At 47.8% G+C, this 20,290-nt stretch overlaps 1 protein-coding gene across 1 annotated transcript in view; it reads right to left on the bottom strand.

Annotated features, from left to right (window-relative positions):
* MGAT5B (alpha-1,6-mannosylglycoprotein 6-beta-N-acetylglucosaminyltransferase B) overlaps positions 1-20,290 on the bottom strand; it is a 144,727-nt gene that overhangs the window by 48,477 nt on the left and 75,960 nt on the right. The window contains exons 4-5 of the mRNA XM_026654578.1: positions 8,378-8,490; positions 1,432-1,505 (exon numbers count right to left, since the gene is read on the bottom strand). Of these exons, the coding sequence (XP_026510363.1) occupies positions 1,432-1,505; positions 8,378-8,490 (187 nt within the window). The remainder of the gene's footprint in view (positions 1-1,431; positions 1,506-8,377; positions 8,491-20,290) is intronic.

Below are 20,290 nucleotides of genomic sequence, written 5' to 3'. Positions count from 1 at the left end.
TCTTTAATATTTTTTCACGTGGACTCAGCAAGGCATAATTTTAAGTGAAGTCTGAAGTAGGAGGCTGGGCGAGCTTTTAATTAGTTCGTGTAAAGTTACCGTTTGCCAAAGCAGCATCCTGCCCCAGGCCAAATGCCAAAGCTACGCTCAGGTGCAGAGAGCAAGCGGTGTTAAGAGTTGAGACCAGTGTCACATTGCCTTAATGAGATACAATGTCCTTTGTGATGCCTAAATTATTTCCCAGACCCTCGATAATGCTCCAGATTAAAAAAATAAATAAATACATGTGATGGTTCTTTCCCTTACATGGCTTCATGCTTAAATAATTCACCAAGAAATAAAGGCAGGGCCATATTAATCATGGAAACCCAGTGGACTGTAGACAAAGGATGCCCATCTCTTTGTCCACCCTCAATGAGTTGCTTTGTTCTGCGCTCTCCCTCCACAGCACACGCACCACGTGCTCTGCTGCCTGATCCTCTAGTGCACTCTGAATGGGAGCATTATGTTCTCTCCTGTGTGAAGGGTAACTGAACCAGATATAAGTTTACACAACGAGAGAGAGAGAAAGAATTTTACTTGGTTTTAAAGGGATCAGCAGCCATTTCCTAAACCATCCACCCTTTGGATTGCTGCTTCTCCAGTTTTACCCTGGCAATTGCTTTGCACAGTTGCCGACTTTCACCCAGTAAATAAGCACCCCGACTTTCACAATAAGCCAAAAATCAAGCTAATCCCATTTCAAAACAAGGCCAAAACAAGCCAATCCCTAAGAACCCCAACACTCCGTGTGACTAGATTCTCCCAGCGTGCAGTCTGGGACTGTGGTGGGCCCGCTGTGCACCCCTGACTCCCGCCCTTGCCTCTGCTTGCCCCCACTTGCCCCTGCTTGCCGGGAGCCAATCAAAAAAAAGAAGCAACAAGCTACAAGCCAAAAACTAGCCAACAAGCAACTCACAAGTGAATTATGCCAAAAACAAGCCCAATTTCTGCATTTTTTCCCCATGGGTTTAGCATGTCTGTTGCTTTGTTGCCATTGGCAATGGCTTCCGTCCAACCATTTTTTTGCCCCAACCATTAAGATCTATTTTTAGAGGAGGACAGTGGGGGGAAAAATTAACTCACCAGGCCCTGAAGTACAGTAGAAGACTCTGCTCTCCATAGCATTATGAAAATCTCTACTTAGAAGGGAAAGAGGTACCATGCCCATTGGTAGCTGGTGATCTGATCCCAGGAAGAGGAGTCACAATTTTATTCATAAAAATGGGGATTAACCCAGTCTGCACCTAATGGGAAAGAAGATCTCTATCCTTTCCTGGCTGGCGTTGGGTAAGAGGGTTGTTAGGATGGAAATGGCACCTCTCGCAGTCCTTGGCTTTCTTCTGACCATAGGAAACCACCTCAAAATCAGTTTCGGTGTGTCTGACTCACCTCCACTTTTCCAGAGCAGTCAGGGTATTTGGGGTCCCTGGGCACCTCACACTGGTCCCGTCTGCCTTCTATCACTGTGGAAAGAGAATTCAGATACAGGGAGAAGTAGAAAACTTTTAGAATAGTGGAAATTCTAGAACTTGGGGGGCAGGACACTGATCTGTGGTCAAGGTCTGCCATTCAGTTTTCACCACCCAAAAATCAATCCTTCTGACTTGATGCAATTGAGCAGCTGTTAGTGGTGCATGTGACAAAGGAACAAGCCTCCTCTAAAACACCCTGCCAGCTTGAATGAGCCTGAGTGAAACCTGTGGAGTAGGGAAATATTCACATGCTGTTATACCCGCTTATAGAATCACTGGAATTTATTGGAACACTGCAAGTACCAGCTCCAGCACAGAGACAGAACTGAACATCCTGCTAAAACCCCCAGATCAGATACAACAACATAAAAACATAGAAGACAAAAACTTAACATTGAGATAAGGATACAGCACCACCTATTGGTGGAGGTGCCTTACAATACCCATTTTCCAGAGAGAGAAACTGAGGCACAGAGTAGTAAAGTGACTTGCTCAAGGTCACACAGGAAGTGTAGTAGGAGCCAGGAGTCCTGACTTTCAGTCCCTGCTCTAAATGCTAGATCACATTTCCCTTATATTGGCTTTTTTTTGTTTTGTTTGGGTTGATGCTTCTGTTGGCTTGTATTTCTCCTGTTCTTTCAGCCCAAATTCCGGGCCATTTTCTAGAGGGGGGAGCAACTCCAGTTCCAGATCCAACCTCTGATCACTCCCTGTACATTCTTTTAATAATCTGTAAATAGGCTTCTGTATCTAAAGCCGTACTTGACAGCCTTCCAGGCACAAACTGTAAAATTGCAACAAACAGTCCCACTGAGCAGTCAAATATAGAGCTCGCCCCTGGGGCTAGTGCTGCCAACACGTTCAGGTCAATCTGTGCTCTCAGAATAGCTTACACACACACACACGGAGTAGGAGTTCTGAAACAGGCACTGACAAACAACACAGAGTGGGTGTAAAGCACCAGACCTCCAGTGGGACACATGCACTCTAGCAACCTGCCTAGAGAGAGGCCACCCAACTAACTAATGGTGTTATTAGTCCAGGATCTATTTTAACTACAGGTGGGCCCAAAGGAGCTATGTGCACTCTCTTTAGGCTTTGGGCTCAGGGTTTGGGTTCAAGGCACAATTGGGGCTGACGTCCGGGTTTGTAGCCTATGCTGCCAAAATCTTCCAAGCTGTTCTTGCAAGATTTAAGCCCCAAATGGTAGAACTCCTGCAAGAATTGATCTTGGGGAATTTCTGACATCTTGAATTACAGAAGTCTTGTGAGACAAACTGTTCTCATATTTCAGTACTATCTGAAGCAGAAATTCAGCCCCTTCTGGTTTTGGATACAACACTCTATCTATCAAGGTTTTTATACTGACACCCCTCACTGCAGGTCACTGAGGACCTATGCACCGCTACAGGCTGGGGACCGACTGGCTAAGCAGCAGTTCTGCAGAAAAGGACCTGGGGATTACAGTGGATGAGAAGCTGGATATGAGTCAGCAGTGCGCCCTCGTTGCCAAGAAGGCCAATGGCATATTGGGCTGTATTAGTAGGAGCATTGCCAGCAGATCGAGGGAAGTGATTATTCCCCTCTATACGGCACTGGTGAGGCCACATCTGGAGTATTGCACCCCCCACTACAGAAAGGATGTGGACAAATTGGAGAGAGTCCAGAGGAGGGCAACGAAAATGATCAGGGGTCTGGGCCACATGACTTACGAGGAGATGCTGAGGGAACTGGGCTTGTTTAGTCTGCAGAAGAGAAGAGTGAGGGGGGATTTGATAGCAGCCTTCAACTACCTGAAGGGGGGTTCCAAAGATAATGGAGCTCGGCTCTTCTCAGTGGTGGCAGATGACAGAACAAGGAGCAATGGTCTCAAGATGCAGTGAGGGAGGTCTAGGTTGGATATTAGGAAACACTATTTCACTAGAAGGATGGTGAAGCACTGGAATGGGTTACCTAGGGAGGTGGTGGAATTTCCATCCTTAGAGGATTTAAGCCCCGGCTTGACAAAGCCCTGGCTGGAATGATTTAGTTGGGGTTGGTCCTGCTTTGAGCAGGGGGGTGGACTAGATGACCTCCTGAGGTCTCTTCCAACCCTAATCTTCTATGATTCTATGACTTTCCAAGTATTAAAAATACACAACAGTAATCTCCTTTTTTTCTTCCCCAGTAGGTAGGAATAAAATGCTTGAGGGGGGATGTGGGGGTACTTATAATGTGAAGGTTAGACTGAATCTGATTTTGGTATTTAATTCTGAGCGTGATTAGAGCCATGGTCATTCCTACCCCTTGTGTAACTGAATTTCACAGACTAGCTTTTGCTCCTCTGAAATTCTGTCTCCTGCATGCTCAAGTCTCCCTCTATTGGGTGATTCAGTAGACTGTCATTGTTGTGAGAGACCATGGCCTCTTATATACAGATTCCCTTCCCAGAATTCCTTGCTGTAAGCCTGTAAAGCCTACAGATCTCATCAGCCCTGGGAACTACAACTCCCAGAATTCCTCAAACCAGGGCCTAATCCAGGAACAGGGCAGAGTTGGACCTGAATCCCTTCTAAAAGGGCCACCTAACTTTTTGGGTATATCTACACTATGAGCTAGGGGTGTGCTTCCCAGTTCGCACACACATACTCACACTAGCTCTCATCTGAGCTAGCGGTAGCCCAGGCAGCAGAGGCACACCCAAAGAGGTACCCGCAGAGTTCATGTGCGTTTGTACTTGGGGCGACTAGCTTGAGCCATTGCTGCTGCAGCCTGTGGCACTGCAGCTGCACTACTATTTTTAGTGTGCTAACTCGATGAGAGCTGGTGCACGTATGTGTAAATGAGCTGGGAGTCACACCCCTCTAGCTCCGACTGTAGACGTACTGCTAGATAGATGATTTTGGTGTTGCAAGCACCTGTTAATTAGGAAGTCGACAGAGATGGCCAACTCATTTTTCACTGAGCAGCTATCAGACGGTAATAAGTTTCAGTCATTACTGACCTGGATCAAATTTGGACTGCCATCCATTATTGATAAGCCAAAGAGTAAAGAGAAGAAATAAGACAGTGGTGCAATAAGATATGTACAACGTGCTCCAATTGTTTTCTTTAACATGCTGCCAACACCCAGGCAGTTACTCACGCTGTTAATGTTAAATAAGGTCTCTGCTGCCCCTGTTCATTAGGAATCCTGGCTCCATAATACAGATGGGCATTAAACATTGATATTAGGACATGAACGGACAATATTTTACTGCCTCATCTACACCTCTCCTGGTATCAGGGGGCTAGGCGGGGCTGTTCGGTGTATTGAGCTTCCACGGCTGGAGGAAGAAATATTAGCAGGATGATAAATATTTCATACTCTGGGGACGGGCTGAGTGCAGGCTGAGGAAGCCAGCACTGCTATGCTCTTGTGCCCACCGCATTAATCTTGGGAGTTTTTTAATCAAGCGCATTTGCAATTTCTAAAGATCTGGCTTCGAGTCAGCAAGGCAACGGCTCCAGCTTCAAGGGAAGACAAAGGGGCGACAGTGTGACATGCAGTGATCCCAGCTTGCTTTGTTAAAAGGTGTTTATTGAGAAGATCACTGCAACACCCAGGCAGATCATCACGCTTCTCGGGAAAGCTCCTTCCTCATCCTCTCTCTCTGCTCCTTCCTGCTCTGGACGCTCTTGTGAGCTCCACCCCGTGGAGCTGAGCAGCGTGGGGGAGTAGGACTGTGCAGCCTCTCTTGCCAGCCCTACTACCACCAAACAGCTCAGCCAGCTGGGCTTCAGCTGCTTCCATTCATTCCGATTGCTGCCCGCACCAGCTGCAGATGAAAGACCCAGTGGATGTTCTGGTTGAAATCCTCAGCTGGCTCCACTTGGCCAACTAGGGTTTGGAACAGAAGTACAGGCCAGGTCTCTTTGGCTACTGGTTCCTGGTGATCTCAGTTCTCCAGAAGAAACCAAGACCAACTGGGGAGTTCTAGGGGTGCCAACTGGAATTTGCACTGTGGCAGGAAAGAGGGAGAGAGCTAAAGAAAGGAAGAAGGGGAAAAAAAGGAATGAATGGGCAAGGCTTAAAAACAGGAATGTAAGTGCTCACCCTCAGATACAAGACAAGGGTTTTGTATTGTGTCTACTTGGGATTATTGTCTTAGGTAGATTAATATTAAATAAATGCATTATAGCTGCCTGATTAAAAATGTCAATAAACGGCACTGGAAGCACAATAATGCACTCAGGATCTGCATTTGCCAGCCAATGTACACACTCCAGGAGCGTGCTGTGGTATAAATTGCAGCAGAGTGCCTTAGCACACCCAGGGTGCATGTAAATGGGCTTATGAACATGCACCATGCCGGATGTTAGTGCTTACTTAGAAAACGGCTTTGCAATTCCGAATATCGGTGTGACAAGCCGCCATCTTGGTCAACACCCCGGGGATTGAATCAGGAACCTCCGAAGCTGAAAGCGTAAACGGCTACAGCTTGGGCTAACATGTCAAGGCTTGCTAATGGGGACTGTAACAGACTCGTTTCCTCTGAAGAACAGGCCTAGAGGGGAACCTGTAACACACTCACCAGCAGTTTACATCAGCTCTAGAACATAGTGCTTTACTCATTAATCCCCAAAGTCTCTTAGGCAGGGGCGGCTCTATGTTTTTTGCCGCCCCAGCACAGCAGTCAGGCAGCCTTCGGCGGCATACCTGCAGACGGTCCGCTGGTCATGCAGATTCAGCGGCATTTCTGCCGCCGAATTGCCACCGAAGCCGCGGGACCAGCGGACCTCCCACAGGCACGCCGCCGAAGGCTGCCTGACTGCTGCCCTCACAGCGACTGGCATGCCGCCCCCCGCGGCTTGCCGCCCCAGGCACGCGCTTGCTGCGCTGGTGCCTGGAGCCGCCCCTGCTCTTAGGCTCTATTCTAGTCTATTATTCCCATTTACAGGTGGGAAAACTGAAACAGAGAGGTTAAATGGCTTATCCAAGGGCACCCAATGAGTCCAATTGGCTGTCAGAGGAGTGATACCACACCCACATCTGTAGCACCCAGTAAATGATGGATTTTTTCTTATTTTTGCTAGATGTGAGCTAACCATCTCAGATAAAATAACCCCCCACCGTCACCACCACCACCACCACCACTGATCTTTGGTCCAAAATGTGAATGGAACCAAAGTGAATAATTTGGGAGATTTGAAATATTCTGATGCGTTTCCTCCATGTTTTTCATTTTTTCTGTGCCTCTGCATTTCCAGCTTTTGGCCAGGCCCAGATCCAGATGGAGCTATGCCCAAATCCCACAAGACAGAGTGTTCCACTTGGGGTCAGGAGATGTTGGCTCAGAGGATCAGTACTAGGAGAGACAGTAGTTTAATTTTGAACCAGCTCACTAGTAATTGAAAGCAATCAGTGCTCAGTTGACACCATCTAACTGTGCTAGGCATCTGAGAAATACACAAGATAGAGCTATCTAGCAGCTGTTCAGAAAGTGAGAAATGAGTTGGGGGTCTCAGTCCAGTCCCCCCGGGACAGGTATCCACTACACCAATTACTGCCCTCTAGCATAGAAGATAAGGCCAAGATTTTTAAAAGTGCCTCAGGTTTCAGAGTGGTAGCCGTGTTAGTCTGTATCAGCAAAAAGAACAGGAGTACTTGTGGCACCTTAGAGAGTAACAAATTTATTTGAGCATAAGCTTTCGTGGACTAAAGCCCACTTCATCAGATGCATGCAGTGGAAAATACACTAGGAAGATATATATATATACATGAAAAAATGGGTGTTGCCATACCAACTCTAATGAGACTAATTGATTAAGGTGGGCTATTATCAGAAAAAAAAAACTTTTGTAGTGATAATCAGGATGGCCCATTTCAAACAGTTGACAAGAAGGTGTGAGTAACAGTAGGGGGGGAATTAACATGGGGAAATAGTTTTTAGTTTGTGTAATGACTCATCCACTGCCAGTCTTTATTCAGGCCTAATTTAATTGTGTCCAGTTTGCAAATTAATTCTAGTTCTGCAGTTTCTCATTGGAGTCTGTTTTTGAAGTTTTTTTGTTGAATAATTGTGACTTTTAGGTCTGTAATTGAGTGACCAGGGAGGTTGAAGTGCTCTCCGACTGGTTTTTGAATGTTATAATTCTTGACGTCTGATTTGTGTCCATTTATTCTTTTGCGTAGAGACTGTCCGATTTGGCCAATGTACATGGCAGAGCGGCATTGCTGGCACATGATGGTATAGATCACATTGGTAGATGTGCAGGTGAACGAGCCTCTGATAGTGTGGCTGATGTGATTAGGTCCTATGATAGTGTCTCCTGAATAGATAAGTGCCTCAGTTTTTGAGACACGTTAAAGCATCTGCTTTCTGAAAATCTGGCCCCTTTAAAAGTTATTTCAAGTTGGGCCTCCAAAAAGTGAGCGACCCAAAGACACTATTCCCTTTGGAAACTCATAGCCCACATCTCAACTGAACTATGCAGACTGAACGCCTCTTCCAGACCTAGCTCTGGTCTCGCCAGGTGAGAGTTGAGGCACATTGATGATGCAATAGGTGCATTCAGCAATGCTCTGGCCAATGCTGCTCCTACTCTGGAAATCCCCGCATTTCACTAGCACTAAATTCACACTGAGCCAGACAGAAGTAGTAGCAGGAAATTTGTCAAACAGCCCATTTTCCTAAGATATCCAACCTAATTTTGCAGACACAAGTGATTTGGGTAACTTCAGCTCAGCATCCAAATTCCTGGATCCGTATCCAAATCTATTGTGGTTGGCTTGTTTCTACTTTTCCCTACAACATCTGTACAGCACTTAAGAGTTCCTGAGGGTGTGAACCTGCCCAGCATATAGAATCAGTGACTGGGCAGAAACATCAGGGCACTCTTACCTTTCCCATTCATGAGGCTGTTCCGGAGAATCTGATCTACTTTCACTGCAATGTCAGAGACATTCTGAGCAATAGCTTGGATCCTCTCCATCAAACCTGCTGCTGGCTGGAACCTGCAAAGTAAATAAATAAACCCTGAGAACACAATTCCTTCCTGTAAGGCGTCCAAGCTTGTTAGAAAGAGCCAGGAGTTCTTTCTGCCTAAATAGCGGTCGTTCTTAGGTGGCAAAATAGGTCACCAACGGGAGCAGCACTGATGGTGGATATAATGATGGACTAAACCTTCCATTACTTGCTCACTCACAAATTCCATTTGCTTCCATGAGAGCTTGGACTGAGGGGGGGAGGGATAGCTCGCGTGGTTTGAGCATTGGCCTGCTAAACCCAGGCTTGTGAGTTCAATCCGTGAGGGGGCTACTTAGGGATCTGGGGCAAAAATCAGTACTTGGTCCTGCTAGTGAAGACATGGGGCTGGACTCAATGACCTTTCAAGGTCCCTTCCAGTTCTATGAGATAGGTATATCTCCATATATTATTTGGCCCATCGTTATTTTCCGCCCACCTGCGCATGCGCTCACACACAAAATGCAAATACTCATGTCAGCTGGGGAAACTTGTTTTGCCTAATTTCAAACTTTCTCAAACAGCCTGTGTCCGAAATTCCTTCCTAAAGGTCATTGGGCTTGTGGTCTGCTTAGGGGACGCTGTAAAAAAGGATGTAGACAGGGCAAAATCCAGGAAAAAAAGGTGAAAAATGAAGGAGAGCACAAACAGAGGGGGAGAGGCGCGGGCGGGGTCGCCCGGGGGGGGGGGGGGGGGGGGGGGGGGAGTGACGACCTAAGATACGCAACTTCAGCTACACGAATAGCGTAGTTGAAGTTGCGTATTTTAGGTCGACTTACCTGGCTGTGAGGACGGCGGCGAGTCGACCGCTGCCGCTTCCCCGTCGACTCCTCTTCCGCCTCTCGCTGCGGTGGAGTTCCGGAGTCGACAGCAGAGCGATCGGGGATCGATTTTATCGCGTCTACACTAGATGCGATAAATCGATCCCCGATAGACCGATCGCTACCCGCCGATCTGGCGGGTAGTGAAGACATGCCCTCAGAGAAAGAGGCAAAGGAGCAGAGCAGGGCAAGAGAGAAGAAAGGCTACAATATATAGACCATACACACGGCAGCTGCTTGGGTCAAATTGGCTTTGCAAGCGCTAAAACCAGCTTGAGAGCTTTACAAAACCTTAGCCACCACAAGTCCCATCCCTCCCCCAACAGCTCAGCTGGTAACCTGAATGAAGGTGCAGTCACAAGGCATTCCCTGGGAAGTGTTGTGTCATTAAAGAGCAGGGACATGACATTTTTGCTGGGGAGTTAAATGGTTGCCAGAATACAGTTAATCTTTGAACAAATAATTACTGGCACCCAGGTGTAGTGACCTATGAGAAGAGGTTCTGATTACCATTCAGCCAGTGGAATTTGCCATGTAATCATGGAGCAGATGCTAGCGACGTGATTAAGCTATTTTGAGGAGATGTGCAGGAAAAGGTCAGTCCTGCCCAGAGTGCCTGCCCCTTAGTGAGGAATTACAGCAAGTCCCCCAGGGAGCATTCATCCTTCAAGCAACTGATGAGGAGCAGCAGAACGGGGTGTCTGGGCCCCAGAGAATGGAGGGATAATCTATAACAACCCCAGTGGTCAATGGGAAGGCTCTATTCCTGCTCCTCCTGGGTCAGATTCTGACATCCCAACTTGCGATAGGCTTCATTCAGAAAAACATATAAGCATGTCCTCCATTTTAAACCCATGCTTAAATTCCATTGATCTGAATGGAACTTAACCATGTGTTTAAGTGGTTTGCTGAATCAGGACCGGCAATCTGTACCACGCATGCTCCACCAATGGAAATCAATGGGCCTTATTCTCATTTACACTAAGGCCCCAATGCATTGCTTTGGCAGTGGAAAGGCATCTTAAATGGATGGAAACAACAGAGCAGTGCATGAACCTTGTGCAACACATGCAAAGAGGACAGAATCTGACCCTCTATGAAGTGTCGCTCTTGTGACACATGTGACGTGGGCCAATCTTTCCATTTCAAACGTTCTGCTCTCTGTTCCCCCTGCAGATGATAATATCTAGATGAGCTTGAATACCACAGTAAATCATTTCCCCTTCCACAATGTCAAGGTGATAAGATTTTTCTCCAGCTATGCAGATCGTTAAAAAAAAAGAAAAGAAAATGTCATAACTTGTGAGTAAAACCAAAAGGGCAACCTTGAATTATCACAGAACAAAAATATACCCTGATTTCGGGTCCTTCTCACTAAAGTTTTACATTTGTTCTCTAGCGGATCAGTGAACCGGAAGGCTAGGATTTAAAGTGCCTCTGTCGTCAAGGCTAAAAAACCCCACTAGTTTTATGAACCCACACTACTTCAGTTGTTAATTTAAGGCTGTTCTCTAGCAGCAAACGACTCACATTTTTCCTTCCAGGATGGTTTATGAGCATCGATATTGGGCCTTCACACTTCCATAGGGAAAACCACATATCTTGACATGCAAAACAACAACAACAAAAAAACCCTATTTAAAATCCAGAGGCTGTCCCTCCCCCATGCGGTCACAACCCTGTGAAGGGATAAATCAGGGGTCGGCACCTTTCAGAAGTGGTGTGCCGAGTCTTCATTTATTCACTCTAATTTAAGGTTTTGCGTGCCAGTAATAGGTTTTAACGTTTTTAGAAGGTCTCTTTCTATAAGTCTATAATAAATAACTAAACTATTGTTGTATGTAAAGTAAATAAGGTTTTTAAATGTTTAAGAAGCTTCATTTAAAATTAAATTAAAATGCAGAGCCCCCCAGATCAGTGGTCAGGACCCGGGCAGTGTGAGTGCCACTGAAAATCAGCTCGCGTGCCGCCTTCGGCATGCGTGCCATAGGTTGCCGACCCCTGGGATAAACCAAGGGTCTAAATTATACCTACCAGCTGTTTTAAATGCTAAAATCAAGAGATTCTTCCCGTGGTTTTGGCAATGTCTGCTTGCCCAAAGAACACGGGGCCAGAGCCTCAGCTGGTGTGCATCACCAAGGGTCCATTGACGTAAAACTCCCCTTGACCTTGACAAGGGTCGAGTTAGACAAGCTCGGAGGGCTTCTGAATACCCCACACTTAAATTGCAACCATTATCCAGTCAGGGAGCAGAAATCATGCTATGGAATCATAGAAATGTAGACCTGGAAGGAACGTTAATAGGTCATCTAGTCCAGTCCTCTGCACTGAGGCAGGATTAAGTATTATCTAGACCACGCTGACAGGTGTTTGTCTAACCTGCTCTTAAAAATCTCCAAAGGCAGAGATTCCACAGCCTCCCTAGGCAATTTGTTCAGTGCTTAACCACCCTGACAGTTAGGAAGGTTTTCCTAAATGTCTAAGCTAAATATCCCTTGCTGCCATTTAAGTCCACTACTTCTTGCCCTGTCCTCCGTGGTTAAGGAGAACAATTTATCACTTTCCTCTTTAGAACAATCTTTTACATACTTGAAGATGGTTACTAGGGTTACCATATTTCCACAATCAAAAAAGAGGACACTGGAGGGGGGGGAGCCCTGCCCTAGCCCCACCCTAGCCCCGCCCCTGCCCCGCCCCATCCACTCTCTCCCACTTCCCACCCCCTGACTTCCCCCCTCAGAACCCCCAACCCCCCCTTGCTTCTTGTCCCCTGACTGCCCCCTCCTGAGAACCCCCCACCCTAACTGCCCCCCTAGGACCCTACCTGTCCCCTGATTGCCCGCATGGGTGGCAGGTTTGTAGAAATTTTGGTGGTGCCCAGAACCCGCCCCCCCCCCCGCACCTGCCTAAGGCTCTGGGAGGGGGGTTGGGTGGGGGGGAGGAGGTCTGGGGTGCAGGTCCTGGGCTGGGGATTAGGGTGCAGGAGGGGTGCAGGGTGCAGGCTCTGGGATAAAGTTTGGGTGCTGGGTGCAGGCTCTGGGCTGGGGCAAGGGGTGGGTGTGCAGGAGGGGGTGAGGGGTGCAGGCTCTGGGATGGAGTTTGGGGGCGGGAGGCGGTGCAAAGGGAGGGGGTGCAGGCTTTGGGAGGGAATTTGAGGGCAGGAGGGTGTGTGTGGGAAGGAGGAGGGGGTTTGGGACGGAGTTTGGGGATAGGAGAGGGTGCAGGGGTGAGGGCTGTGGGTCTGAGGATGATGAGTTCATGATGCAGGAGGGGGCTCAGGGCTGGGGCAGAGGATTAGGGTGCAGGGGGATGAGGGCTGGGGATGAGGGGTTTGGGGCATTGGAGAGGCTCAGGGCTAGGGTGGAAGGGCAGGGTAAGGGCAGCCTGCCTTGCCATTAGTGGATGGGGAGCACTAGGACCCTGGGGCAGCAGACAGCAGTTGCTGCCTGGAGCAGGGTAGGAATGTGCACAAGCAGGCAGGGGAGAGGAGCGCGCTGCTTTCTTTCGGCCAGGGACGACGGGGGACCCGCGGGGGGAGGACGCGCGGAGCGGGGGTGGCAGGTGGAGGCCGGGGCCCGCTCCAGGCAGGGCCGGGGGAGAGACCCAGCTCCAAATATTGCTGGAGCAGGGCCCCCAGCCCTGGATATTGCTGGAGCTCGGGCACCACAAGAGAATATAACCCGCCTCCCCCCCACCCCATATTCACACCCCCACCCCAGACAGGTCTATCCAACCCTCCCCCTGCTCCCTGACTGCCCCCCGGGACTCCCCTTACTATGCCCATGCCGGTCAGATGCTAGCTCCACGTGTAGGCAAAACATGCTGTCGGGCTGCAGGCAGCGGGGGGGAGCAGGGGAGGGGCTCTGGCTGCTGGAGGCCAATGGGAGCGGCTCAATCAGGCCCAGCCGCCCAATCACCACGCCGCACTCTGCATGGAGGGGAGGGGTAAAAATCCCGGACCTTTTAACCTTGTTACCAATTCCTCCCGGACGGCTATTTAAAGACACAAAAGCCGGACATGTCCGGGGAAATACGGATGGATGGTAACCCTAATGGTTGCCATGTCCCCCCTCAGTCTTCTCTTCTCCGTAATAAACAAACCCATTTTTTCCCTGGCTTTCCTTGTGAGGTCATGTTTTCTAGACCTTTCATCATTTTTCCCATGTGACCTAGGCAGCCAGCTACACACCACTGGTGATGAACAGTTGAAAGTAACAACTTGCAAACAAGTAGTAGGTCACTCCAAGAATTCAGCAGTTACTTACGAATAATGGGCCCAGTCCTCAGGTGCACTAAGGCCCATATGGATCTATCCACCTGAGAACTCCCCCCATGTAAACCCCTCACAGTCTCAGGCAAGAGGAGCATGGAAAAAGGAAGTGGGACATTGATGTAGCAATTCTGTACTCCAGCCATTCACAACTGCTTGATTGGCCTCTGGAGGCCATAGGTAATAGATGTATTAAAACAGTCTCTAACTCATCCCTCTGGCTGCTCTATCACAAGCTAAGGTCTGACCAGCTCCAATCAGAATTAGGGAGCCATAAAGTGTATGTCTACATTGCACACTAAGTCCGGGCTCTGAATCACGTTTGAGTCCAAGCCCTGCTTCTGTCCACACTAGGGTTGCCAACTTTCTAATTGCACAAAACTGAACACCCTTGCCCTGCTCCCTTCCCGAGGCCCCGCCCCCTTCTCCGAGGCCCTGTCCCCCACTCACTCCATCCCCCCTCTGTCGTTCGCTCTCCCCCACCCTCACTCATTCGCTCATTTTCACCAGGCTCGGGTAAGGGGTTGAGGGCTCCGGCTGGGAATGCAGGCTCCAGCGTGGAGCCAGAAATGAGGGGTTCAGGGTGTGGGAGGGGACTCTGGGCTGGGGCAGTGGGTTGGGGTGCGGGAGGGGGCTCTGGGCTGAGGTAGGGGGATGGAGTGTGGGAGAGAGTATGGGCTCTGGGCTGGGGACAAGGGCTCTAGGGTGGGGTCAGAAATGAGGGGTGCAGGGTGTAGGAGGGGGCTTTGGTCTGGGACAGGGGGCTGGGGTGCAGGGGGGTGAGGGCTCTGGTGTGGGGCTGGGGATGAGGGGTTTGAGGTGCAAGAGGGGGCTCCAAGCTGGGGCCGAGGGGTTCAGAGTGTGGGAGAGGGTGTGGCATGCAGGCCACAGGAGGGAGTTTGGGTGCAGGAGGGGGCTCAGGGCTGGGGCAGGAGATTGGGGCACAGGAGGGGGCTCGGGGTGCAGGCTCCAGGTGGCCAAGCTGGGGCAGGGAGTGGGGGTGCGGGCTCCGGCTGGGGGTGTGGGCTCTGGGGTGGGGCATGGGATGAGGGGTTTGAGGCGTGGGAGGGGGCTTAGGGCTGGGGCAGAGGGTTGGGGTGCTGGAGGGGGTGCGGAGTTCAGGCTCTGGGCAGTGCTTACCTCAGGCAGCTCCCGGGAAGGGCAACATGTCCCTCGGCTCCTAGACAGAGGTGCAGCCAGGCGGCTCTGCATGTTGCCTTCAGCCACAGGCACTGCCCCTGCAGCTCCCATTGGCTGCAGTTCCTGGCCAATGAGAGCTGCAGTGGCGGCACTCGGGGTGGGGGCAGCGCGCGGAACCCCCTGGCCACTCCTAGGCCTAGGAGCAGGGGACACGTCGCCCTTCCAGGGAACTGTGTGGAGCCAGGTAGGGAGTCTGCCAGTCCCGCCAACCAGACTTTTAATGGCCTGGTCAGTGGTGCTGACTGGAGCCACCAGGGTCCCTTTTCAATCAGATGTTCTTGGTCACCTGGCAACCCTAGTCCACACAAATCAGTCTAACACCGGTCAGCAAGTACTCAGGATCTGGGTCCTAGGACCCTGCTAGGATGATGGGTCATAGCCTGAATCCAGCTAGGACTTGGATCCAAACCCTTTCATTTTGCAGCGTGAACGCAGCTCAAGCCACAGACCTCAGACAGAACGTCTGCATGGTGCAGTATAGACACATTAGCATGGCTATGAGACCTGGGTCTGGCAACTGTAAACCCAGGTTTACAATGCAGTGTGGATGCTCAAACCCAGACTTGGAAACACCAAGCCCACAAGACCAGGGCTTAGTGTGCAGTGAGGACATACCCAAAGGATTAAAGTCACCTTTGTCCTCCATCTCATCTCTTGTGATGAGCACAGCTCAGCCAGACCTGAGATACAGGGTCGACAAATACCTTCAAATGAAATCAGGATCAGCTCCCAAATGAATCGCTAACCAGGAAAGTACTATAATAATGAGTCAGATTCCCAGCAGGTGTAAATCCCATAACCCCAGTGGTGCTGTGGTTTACACCATCTGAGGAGCTAGGCCAGTATTCATGCCCAATAGTTTGACTAACTCTACTACCCCACAGTTGTTCCTTTAACAAAAAGAACTGAAGTCAGAGATCTTGGATGTAAAATGCATGTTTGATTATCACCCTCAAACAATGCTTTCATTTTTCTTTAAACGTTTCTCTTTTGTTGTACTGCAAAGCTCTCCATGAAAGCTGCTATGGAAATGTAAACTGAAGTGACTAGGATCAAGAAGGCAAAGGAATACTCTCCTCACTTTAGCTATTTTGGAGCTGAAGAATGTCCATCATGATTCTTGGAGTTTTGTCACATATTAAAGCAATGAACAACAGTTGAAAATGTTACTTTAAACCAAATATACCAAAATCTTGTGCCAGTTACATTTGCTATTTTGCCACACTGGTTCAGACACGAGTTGATACAAAACAACCATTTATTACATCAAGATATTTCATCCAAGTTCCTGAATTTGCATCCAGCATGCAGTTTAGAAACACTTTGATTTAAGCTATTAAACAGATGGCAAGAAAGGTTAAGCATAAATTACTAAAACCATCATTAAAATGATTTACAACTTGGGCAACAGGACTAGAAAATAAAATATTTAAACTGGGAAACGCATAGAGATAAAAGGGTTTTGCTGTAGCTTGCTGGAACATTATGCTTTATTGATAGTGACAGAAGACAATGAGAAGAAAAATGTAAATGGTCTACCCAGGTTAGTGATAGCAGAGTAGGATAGGGAATATTTAAATACTATTATTCACTACTAAAGAAGTGAAGGAGTTTAAGAACTATTCACCAAGGGTGAAATTCACCCCGTACAGAGAGTCAGCACGAAGCCTACACACCACTTAAATATCACTTAAACTCTGTTTTAAGTGCTTTCACCTATTATCTAATGTCATTAATCTATGGAACTGACTACTGCAGGGGGTCATTGACATCTGTCGGACTCCATACAGGTTCAGGGGTCAGGCTGCATTACATTATTACATTACATTATTGCATTATTACAGGATCAGAACCTACATCAAAAACTGTGGCTAGAATTTTTAAAAGGCTGTATAATTTCATGACTGGTATTAATTGGCCCAGATTTTCCAGAATTGGGGCCTTAGACTGGAAGCTCTTTGGAGCAGGGAGGGTTGTCTTAATTCTCATTTCTACTAAGAGCAGCAATTTATGCAGGTAGACCAGCAGTGCAAGTGACAACCAGGACTCTACCCTAATCTTTGTATGTTAAGGGCCTAGAACAGGGGTGGGCAAACTTTTTGGCCCAAGGGCCACATCTGGATATGGAAATTGTATGGTGGGCCATGAATGCTCACGAAACTGGGGGTTGGGGTGTGGGAGGGGGTGAGGGCTCTGGCTGGGGGTGCAGACTCTGCGGTGGGTCCAGAAATGAGGAGTTCAGTGTGTGGGAAGGGGCTCTGGGCTGGGGCAGGGGGTTGGGGTGATGTGGGGAGGGGCGTGAGGGCTCTGGCTGGGGGTGCGGGCTCTGGGGTGGGGCTGGGGATGAGGGTCTGGGGTGCAGGAGGGGGCTCCGGGCTGGGACCAAGGGGTTCGGAGGGCAGGAGGGGAATCAGGGCTAGGGCAGGGGGTTGGGGCATGGGAGGGGGTCGGGGTGCAGGCTCCAGGAAGTGCTTACCTCAAGCAGCTCTCAGAAGCAGCGGCATGTCCCCGGCTCCTATGCGGAAGCGCAGCCAGGCAGCTCTGCATGCTGCCCCATCTGCAGGCGCTGCCCCTGCAGCTCCCATTGGCCGTGGTTCCCGGTCAATGGGAGCTGCAGGGGCGGCACTTGGGGTGGGGGCAGTGTGCGGAGCCCCTTGGCTTCTCCTATGTGTAGGAGCTGGAGGGGGAACATGCCGCTGCTTCCAGGAGCTGCGCCGGAGCAGAGCAAGTCCCAGACCCTGCTCCCCGGCGGGAGCTCGAGGGCTGGATTAAAATGTCTGAAGGGCTGGATGCGGCCCCCGAGCCATAGTTTGCCCACCCCTAGCCTAGAACAATGGGGCCTCGATCTCAGCTGAGCACTCTGAGCAAATAATTGATTTTCTGCTTCAATGATGAAACAAAAAAAGAAACAAAGAAAAAATTTGTTTTGTTTTATTTCAAACTGAATTTGTTCAGTTTTTCTTGACGAAACAAAAAACTGAAAAAAAATTGTTTAGGTCAATTCAACATTTCAAAATAAAATTATCTGTTTCTAAACAAAATGTCCAAAAAAATTTATTTAGAAAATGTTAAAATGAACCATTCTGACTTTTTAAAAAAATGAAACGGCATTTTTCAGAGAATTTGCTATTGGCCGAAAAAGAATTGCTTACCTCTACTTTTGATGGCATAGCCGGATTCTCAATATTTCCTACACCAGCACAGCCAAAGGGATAACCTGCTTCCCAGAACACCAGTGGACAAGGAGTAGGAATGCGCTTTTTAAAAAAATGCTTCTGTAGTGAAGATATAAATCCTACCAAACTGTGCTGGGGATTTGCCAGCGAGTGAAACTAGAGTAAATTACTGTAGGTTTTCTAGAATGAATTTTTCCCTGGGACCTTAAAAACGTTTACTACTGCAAATATAGTACTTTTACTTCTAACCATCCACATTGATTTTACTTTTATTATTTTTAGATTTATATTTCCTTGTGTTTGATTAAGATTCAGATCACAATGTAGTTTAGAAAACACCATATACAGTATTTATCTTGTTTCAAAAACTCCTATGAAGATATATCTTTCCCCACTGGCAGATCATTTTCGGGATAATGTAGCTTGAGGTCGATTGTTCCTTTACTTTTTGAAGGCATTAATTTGGTTCCCCTTGCTTTGTCTCATGCCTCTGACTTTGCAGCACCGGTTTAGTTACAGCACATTTATCCCTTTGCAAGGTACTGTATATTTATTGCCTCTTATAAAATGAGCATTATGAAAAGATGAATGTTTCTATTTGTGTGTTGTCTTGATAATACAAACCCTAAACATACTTGCTTCCTCATCTTGTACGTTTAGCTATTAACTGTTGTAAGCAATGATTTTAGTGAGATCAACGCACATGGAAGTAATGTCGGTATTTCCAAGACAGGACATTGTCTGTAGAAGGTATATGATGATATTAACAGTTGTATAGCAACATTCACCAAAAGATCTCAAATTTCTCTTCACAAAGGTGTGTGTTAGTATCTGCTTTTTCAAAGATGGGGAAACCAAGGCACAGAGCAGTTATATTACAGGTACAAAGTCATACGGCAACTCAAAGTAGCAGAGCTGGGACTAGAACCAAGAAGTCTTGACCCCTAGGCCTCTGCTCTAGCCAGTACACTACACTACACTACCACCTCAAATAGGGACAAGTAGTGTGAACCAGTACATGGGGCACTAGACTGGGAGTCAGGAGACCTACATTTCATTTTCCACTTTGCCACCTGTTTGCACTGTGAGTGTTCCCTAGTCACCTTGCCTCTCCGTAACTCAGTTTCCCTCCCACCATAAAACAAGGATAATGATGCTCACTCATCTTTGCCAAGTGCTTTAAGAACCATAGATGAAAAAGGCTATATAAGTTATAAGCATTATTATGTTCCATAGAAATAATAATACATAATAATAATACCCAACTCTTACATTGTGCCTTTCATCTTTAGATCTCAAAACCTTTTATCAAGGAGGTCAATATAATTATTCCCATTGGCTTCATCAAATCAATTTCACACAAAAATATTATAAAGCAGAGTATGTTTCAAATACGTGTTTCAGTAGCTCTGTATTCTGCAATAAGCTTCATCCTATCCTATTGAGGTGAACAGCTCAATCTTGTCTCCATGAACATCTGCTTGAATAAAGAACTAAATTAGCTCTGGCTGTGTTTGCGCTCCTTCCATACTCACTTTCTGCAAACATTCTAGCGAACGCGTTCCATGACAGAAACGTTCATTGAAACAGCTCGTTTTCAGCAAATATTAGATGACAGTCATTTTTGAACATTTTTGATACTAAGAGTTACGCTCAGCCAAACAGGGGAAAGAAACAGTGTCATGTGATGTGTATATCCAATCAGAACTAATCAAGCAGCTGCTATTGTATACAATTCCATGAGTCACTTTACTCACAGACGTAGTCCCGGTTACATTAATGAGACGACTCCTCTGAGTAACGTTACTCACATGAGTGTGTTTGCAGGATTGAGCCCCAGCACAGTTGAAACTTGAGTTTTTCATCCAAATGGTCAAAACATTTTGAAATTTTGATGGGGAAAAAAGGGGAAATGTCCATAAAATGTTGACTCATTTTTGGACCATCTCTAATGTCAAACATCTGCAAAGAACATTCCACACAGCAAAAGAAATTTACTGACAATCCACACTCAACTATTTTCAAATCAGTTTAAGAAAATCATAAAATAATTCATGACCAGGCTGAGGCTAAATTCATAGACTAACGCCCTGATCCTGCAATGGACTGTGGGGACAGACCCCCCCGAGTCTGAGGCAGTGCTCCACTTACTTCTGTGGGATTTACGCCCATGAGCATTACACACATGTATATGTGTCAAGGTCAGTCACTCGGATGGGGTACTCACAGTGCATTAGTCTGTAAGGATTGGGGCCTTGGATACATGTGTCAATCCTTTGACCCCAGAGGGGCTCCATGCAGCCTCGGGGCTCTATATCAGTTG

This window comes from Terrapene carolina, unplaced genomic scaffold, assembly GCF_002925995.2.
Source record: "Terrapene carolina triunguis isolate 2854851 unplaced genomic scaffold, T_m_triunguis-2.0 Scaffold192, whole genome shotgun sequence".
Taxonomy (NCBI): domain Eukaryota; kingdom Metazoa; phylum Chordata; order Testudines; family Emydidae; genus Terrapene; species Terrapene triunguis.
This window is presented reverse-complemented; position numbering and strand designations above follow the sequence as displayed.